At 51.9% G+C, this 7,253-nt stretch overlaps 1 protein-coding gene across 1 annotated transcript; it reads left to right on the forward strand.

Annotated features, from left to right (window-relative positions):
• Positions 1–420: 420 nt before the first annotated feature.
• On the forward strand, positions 421–6,441 carry LOC144410345 (uncharacterized). The gene is made up of 4 exons (XM_078106540.1): positions 421–694; positions 832–893; positions 6,144–6,221; positions 6,327–6,441. Exons 1-4 carry the CDS (start codon positions 536–538, stop codon positions 6,334–6,336), a joined length of 309 nt encoding a protein of 102 aa, XP_077962666.1. The 5' UTR covers positions 421–535; the 3' UTR covers positions 6,337–6,441.
• The last annotated feature ends 812 nt before the right edge of the window (positions 6,442–7,253 follow it).

The raw sequence follows: 7,253 nt of genomic DNA on the forward strand, positions 1-7,253 counted from the left end.
AGTTACATTCATATATGTTACCCGTTTACATGTCATGGCAAAACATTCAACCTCAGTGACACAAGGGTACATCTGATGATACATTGTCAACATTGCATGTCTGTCAGACTCATTGTCTGGTGGAATGGAGAAAGAGGCACCACTGTACAGATTTCTAGGGAAAGTCGTTCTGCTGACACCAAAACACTGCTTTACATAAAGCATATCAGCTGTTTCAAAGTCCCAACCATTTGTCTTCCTAAAATACTGATCCTTCCGTATGACAATAACCTCGTATGTGATTGGAGGACCCTTAGACTCCTCGTCCAATCACGTGTGAGGTCATAGGCATGACTGATACAGCAGTACTTGCAAGACGAGCATACAAACAGACACGTGTGTTACTATATTCAGAAGAGCTGTATCTCCAGTTCCTTTGGTTTTTGCTGGTTCGTGAATAATGGCGGGACGACGTCTCGCGTTCAACTCGCCTTCAACTCCTCTCCGCGGTCACCAACTTTCGGCCAGTCCGCAGACAGACAGAAGAAGCTGCTGAATGCTCTCAGTGGATCGTCTCGTCAACTCCAACAACAAACTGCCGATATCAACGAGCGGTTCGCTCCACTGGAGCGTTCGGGACTCTGCGGGTTTGTGTCCACGGAGGAGAGGAACCGACTCAAAGAAGAGGAGACGGGCGCACGATCCCAAGATAGCGGTAAGAATACGTTCGATGACTGCAGGCTAAGCTAAAAGTAGCGTAGCCTCAAGCTAAGCTAAGAGTAGCCTAGTAGCCTTACAAGTGAGCAGAGACAGCTTTATTAAAGTGTGTTTTCTTTGCCGTGTCGTTTACAGGAAGCGGTGCGCCGTCTTCACAACTCCGAGACGAACTACAGGCGCTACGAACCGGAGCAAGGGTCAGATTTAAAGATGCTTTCATTCTGCGCTACTGTCAGGACCAGATTAAAATGAGGACTCAGGACCAGAGGGTTTGGCGTCTTTATTCGCGTCGTGAAAAAACAAACAAACGGCTATGAGCTATCAGTGTTTCCGACGAAAGTTAACAAACTAAAATCTCTCTTAAACGAGGAAAACGAACGGCTTCGAAAGCGCGCTAAAACTAAATCTAAGAAGCTCAAACGAAAGGTCACTCTTACTCAGAGGAAAAACAAAAAGGGGTAATCATTCTGAGACAAGGCAATGGTATAAACAAATCCTGTGGCTGTGGCGAGGCTTGGGTGAACGCACGGTGGTACACTCAGGCACAAGACAAAGGAAGACGCAGACTATAAGACACATGAGGGTAATGGGAAACAGGTGGACACAATCAGGAATCAGGGGAGACGATTCGACTGGTGACATGAGGAAGGGCAAGTGACCCTGTGACAGTACCCCCCCTTCTAGGGCCGACTCCTGACGGCCCAGGCTGTTCAGGGTGGTCCCTATGAAAATCCTTTATGAGGTTAGGGTCTACAATGAAACGCGATGGGATCCACTGTCTCGCCTCCGGTCCATATCCTTCCCAGTCTACTAGGTACTGTCTACCCCGGCCCCGAGTGCGTACCGCCAACAACTGCTTGACCTTATACACCGGACCGCCGTCTATAACTTCTGGTTGTGGCGGGGGTGCAGCAGCAGGGACGATCGGGCTCTCTTTCGCAGGCTTGACCTGGCTGACGTGGAAGGTGGGGTGAGCACGAAGGGATCGAGGCAGGCGAAGACGGACCGCCACAGGGACGATGGTCTTAGTGATGGGGAACGGGCCCACGAACCGTGGAGCCAGCTTCCTTGAAGGCACCTTGAGGTTGAGGTTCTTAGCTGACAACCACACTTTCTGACCTTGCTGGTAGGCAGGGGCGGGTCGTCTCTTGCGGTCTGCAGCCTTCTTTACTCTGTCCCTTTGGCGAATCAGCACCTGCCGGGCGGCTGCCCAGATGCGACGGCAGCGACGAATCATTGCAAGGGCGGAGGGCACAGACACCTCTGGTTCATTGTCTGCAAACACGGGGGGAAGGTAACCAAACACACATTGAAATGGTGGGAAACTAGTGGCTGAGGTAGGCAATGAATTGTGGGCATACTCGGCCCAGACCAGGTTCTTGCTCCATGTTGAGGGATCCTGGGCCACCAGACACCGGAGGCTGGTTTCCAGTTGCTGGTTGAGGCGTTCGGTCTGGCCGTTGGCCTCTGGGTGATATCCTGAGGTCAGGCTGGCCTTCGCTCCGATGAGCCGACAAAAGGCCCTCCAGAACCGGGAAACAAATTGGGGCCCCCGGTCCGAAACTATGTCCTTGGGGAAGCCGTGGATCTTAAAAACATTGTTCATCATTACCTCCGCCGTTTTCTTGGCGGAGGGTAGTTTTGGCAGAGCAATGAATCTAGCCATCTTAGAAAATCTATCCACAACTGTGAGGACAGTGGTGTTACCTTGTGAAACCGGGAGCCCCGTGACAAAGTCCATAGAGATGTCTGACCACGGTCTGGAGGGGATGGGTAGTGGCTGTAAGAGTCCGATGCGTGACGTAGAAGAAGTCTTGTTTCGGGCGCAGACCGAACATGCCTCAATGTACTCCCGAACCTCCGGCTCCATGGCTGGCCACCAGAATCTCCGGGAGATGACGAACATCGTCCTCCGAACTCCCGGATGGCAAGAAAGCAGTGAGGTGTGGGCCCAGTGGATCACCTGTGGGCGTAACTCAACCGGAACGAACAACCGAGTTGCGGGGCACCCACTAGGTGGTGGGGTCTCACCATTAGCCTGCTTTACCTCATTTTCTATCTGCCAAGTCACTGCTCCAACCACACAGGTTAGTGGAAGGATGGTTTCTGGTTCTTTGGCAACAGGCTCGGGGTCGAAGAGTCGAGACAAGGCGTCGGGCTTGACGTTGCGGGACCCCGGCCTGTAGGAAAGGGAAAAGGAAAACCGGTTAAAGAAAAGCGCCCACCTGGCCTGGCGAGAATTCAGTCTTTTGGCTTTTTTAATGTATTCAAGGTTCTTGTGATCAGTCCAGACAATGAATGGGTGGTTAGCCCCCTCAAGCCAGTGTCGCCACTCCTCCAGGGCCACCTTGACCGCCAGCAGTTCCCGGTTACCAACATCATAATTGCGTTCTGCTTTGGACAGCCGCTGTGACAGGAAGGCGCAGGGATGCATTTTACCATCCTGCTCCGACCGCTGTGAGAGGACTGCCCCGATCCCTTCGTTGGAGGAGTCTACCTCAACCACAAACTGTCGCCGGGGGTCTGGCATGGTGAGAATGGGGGCCGAGGTGAAAAGACGCTTGAGGTTCTGGAAGGCTGTCTCCGCCTGTGGAGACCATTGGAACTGCACCTTTGAGGAGGTAAGAGCATGGAGAGGGGCAGCTATTGCGCTAAAGCCTTTGATGAACCGTCTGTAATGGTTAGCAAAGCCGAGGAATTGCTGAACCCTTTTACGGCTATCAGGTGTGGGCCATTCTGCCACAGCGCTAATTTTTGCCGGATCCATCTGCACCCTTCCAGGGGCTACAATGAAGCCCAGGAAGGAGATGGTGTCGGCATGAAATACACTTTTTTCTGCTTTGACGTAGAGTCTGTTCTCCAACAGTCTTTGAAGTACTCTGGTTACGTGCTCTCTATGGGTGTCAAGGTCAGGTGAGTAAATGAGGATATCATCCAGGTACACATACACGAAATGGTCTATAAAGTCCCTTTGGACATCATTAATCATGGCTTGGAACACTGCGGGCGCGTTTGTTAGCCCAAACGGCATGACCAGGTATTCGTAATGTCCCCTTGGGGTATTAAACCCTGTCTTCCACTCGTCACCCTCTCTTATTCTGATTAGATGGTAGGCACTGCGAAGGTCTAGCTTAGTAAAGACTTTAGCCTGCTGGAGCTGATCGAACACAGAGGACATGAGGGGTAGAGGGTAACGGTTCTTTATTGTGATGTCGTTTAGAGGGCTGTAGTCTATACAGGGCCTCAGGGACCCGTCCTTCTTTGCCACAAAGAAGAAGCCGGCGCCTGCTGGGGATGACGAGGGACGGATCAACCCCGCTTTGAGTGAAGTCTGGATGTACTCCCGCATGGCCTCCTTATCCGGCCCCGAAACAGAGTACAGGCGGCCCTTGGGAACGACAGAGCCCGGAAGCAGATCTATAGCGCAGTCATATGTCCGATGTGGGGGAAGAGACATGGCTTTAGTCTTGTCAAAAACCTCCCGAAGGTGGCGATAGCAGGAGGGCACGGTGTTCAGGTCCGGGTACTCTGAGTCTGTGGTAGATTTTACGGAAGCAAGGTTAAGCACTGGAATATCCTCTGCCGGACTAAAAACGTCGAGGCAGTTCCCAACACAGTCCTCCCCCCACCCTATAATTTCTCCCGTTCTCCAGTTCACATGGGGGTTGTGGCGAAACAGCCATGGCTGTCCCAAGACCAGTGCCTGAGAAGGGGATTGAAATAAATAAAAACGAATGATCTCTTTATGGTTCTTTATGTGCATTTCGAGAGGTTCGGAGGTGTGGGTGATGGTGAACAGTTCTGCTCCGTTGAGGGCCTTGGCTTGGATAGGCTTTACCAAGAGTTCGGACTTTATCCCGAGTCTCTCCGCTAGTCCCCAGTCCAACAAGCTCGCGTCAGCCCCCGAGTCCAATAGCGCCTCAAGTTCTGTGGTGGTGTGGTGCATTACCTTGACTGCTGTGAGGGTTCGGGAAGCAGAGCCTGGAGCAGCGAGTTGTCTCACCACTGTGGGTCTCCTGGCTGGACAGCCCGCAACAAGATGGCCCAAATCCCCGCAATAAAAGCACCGCCCTTCTTGCTGTCGTCGCAGTCGCTCTCCCGTGGTCAGCCGGGCCCTCCCCAGCTGCATAGGTTCCCCCCCTTCCGTGGTGAAAGGCCCCGGTTGGTCGGGCGGAGCGCGTTGGGGGTCTGGCCCGCCTGGTGCACGGGTGCGTGGGTACCCCTCAGCCGTAGCAGAGCTGTTGCTCCGCTCCCGTCTGAGTTGGCGGAGCCGGTTATCCGTCCGGATGGCAAGCGCGATGAGAGAGTCTAAATCTGGGGGTAGATCCAAAGGCACCAGGAGGTCTTGAACAGGGACACATCGTACAAGGCGGTGGAGTTCCACCCGCTCTCTGCAGCCAAGGTGCGGAAGTGTATGACGTAGTCACAGACAGAGCTGTCGCCTTGCCTCAACCTGCTCAGCTCCTGAGCCTTTTCGCGGTCGGTCGACACTGGGTCAAAAACCCTCTGTAAGGCTGCTTTAAAGTCGGTGAGGGAAAAGCAGAGTGGGGAGTCACGAGCCCACTCTGCCGAGGCCCATGCTTTGGCCCTGCCGGTCAGGTGGGTCATAATGAATGCTACCTTGGATCTTTCGGTGGGGAAAGCATGAGGAGTCAGTTCAAAATGAATGGAACAGTCAATGAGAAAGGTTTTGTATAGTCCCTGCTCCCCCGCAAATTTCTCAGGGGGGGCTAACCTTCCTCCAGACCCATGGACAACCGCTGTCGGGGGAGGAGCAGCCTCTACTGTCGGGGCCCTGGGGGCTGTGGTGTCCTGGACGAAAAGGTCACGCAGACCCTGAATTTGGGATGAGAGTAGGCTTATGTGGGAAGCCAGTGACGTCTGGAATTCCTCCTGACGGGAAAGACGGGCATCTTGGGCACCCAGGGCTGCCGCCATCTGTTCTGCCTCTGCTGAGTCCATACTGGCCTGAGTGTTCTGTCAGGACCAGATTAAAATGAGGACTCAGATGCAGAGGGTTTGGCGTCTTTATTCGCGTCGTGAAAAAACAAACAAACGGCTATGAGCTATCAGTGTTTCCGACGAAAGTTAACAAACTAAAATCTCTCTTAAACGAGGAAAACGAACGGCTTCGAAAGCGCGCTAAAACTAAATCTAAGAAGCTCAAACGAAAGGTCACTCTTACTCAGAGGAAAAACAAAAAGGGGTAATCATTCCGAGACAAGGCAATGGTATAAACAAATCCTGTGGCGAGGCTTGGGTGAACGCACGGTGGTACACTCAGGCACAAGACAAAGGAAGACGCAGACTATAAGACACATGAGGGTAATGGGAAACAGGGAGACGATTCGACTGGTGACATGAGGAAGGGCAAGTGACCCTGTGACAGCTACAAGGAAATATATACGTATAGATACCGATCATAACTGTACATTTTGTTTTCACAGACTAATCTCGCCTCATAATGAGGCGGTGACCTCGTATTTGCTCCGGGAAAAGTCCAGATTTAGACGACGTCATTGTGTGTAAGTGACACCGTTTACTGTTTCTCCTTCCTTGTTAAATGTTACTGTGACTTGCGTTTGATTTTCTTTTTGTATTCATACCACACTCATTTAATTGTTTTCCAGCCGCCTGTGAGACGTATTTTGAGACGGGACGCAGGAGCTTCAGGTTCAGCCGGAACACTCATTGAGAGCTGAAGCTGCGAAGGATTCAGCGCGGAGTCGAGCGAGAAGAAAGCGGGTCAGAGTTTATTTGCTCGAGACAAAGTGTGCTGGCTGATGACGAGGAACTCTGGAACTCCGCCACCGTGGAGCTCACGTCGGACGGAGGGGACGGCGTTGTTGGCGGGGTCTCGGGGTGGATTGTACGGTCGCCACACGCACACGCGCCGCCTGCACAACAGACCTGCCTCGGAAAACACGGCGCCAGTGACGGTCAACAACCCAGAGGAGGCAAACGGACAGTTTACTGAGCTGTAGTTTTTAAACCGCCGTTACCCAAGTGTGGGCAGATCCTCACTTTGTATGTAGTTGTTGTTTGTGTGTTGTTAATAAAGCTCTTTCTTTGCATAAACATGTGTCAAATGTTCATTTTCTCTATAAATTCATTGATGTCCTGGTTGGTATCCTAATAATAGTGTAGTAGCCTACATAGGATAACCATGAAATGAATATACAGCATAATATGAATATATAAATAAAATGAGGCGGGTGACCAATAGCGACAGATCTGCCAACCAATCACGAGTGATTGAAAGTTGTGGTTTCATCCAATCATGAACGAGGAAACTCAAGCCTGGTCAGCCCAGTGTGGTTTTGCTGCCAATCACGAGTGATTTTATTTGTTAGTAAGTTGTGGTTTCATCCAATAAGGAGTAAGGATATTCAAGCCCGCTCGGCCACCCGCGGTTTTGCTGCATTTATATGCTAATTCGGGCCATTCGCACCTCCGCCAGCTCTCCACCTACGTCATGGTTCGTTTCCGACAATTTGTGGCAAAGACAAACGCGACGTGCGCGGGTTGCAAATTGTCGGAAATTAGGGAGATTTCCG

Source organism: Gasterosteus aculeatus, chromosome 7 (assembly GCF_964276395.1).
Source record: "Gasterosteus aculeatus chromosome 7, fGasAcu3.hap1.1, whole genome shotgun sequence".
NCBI classification, from domain to species: Eukaryota; Metazoa; Chordata; class Actinopteri; order Perciformes; family Gasterosteidae; genus Gasterosteus; species Gasterosteus aculeatus.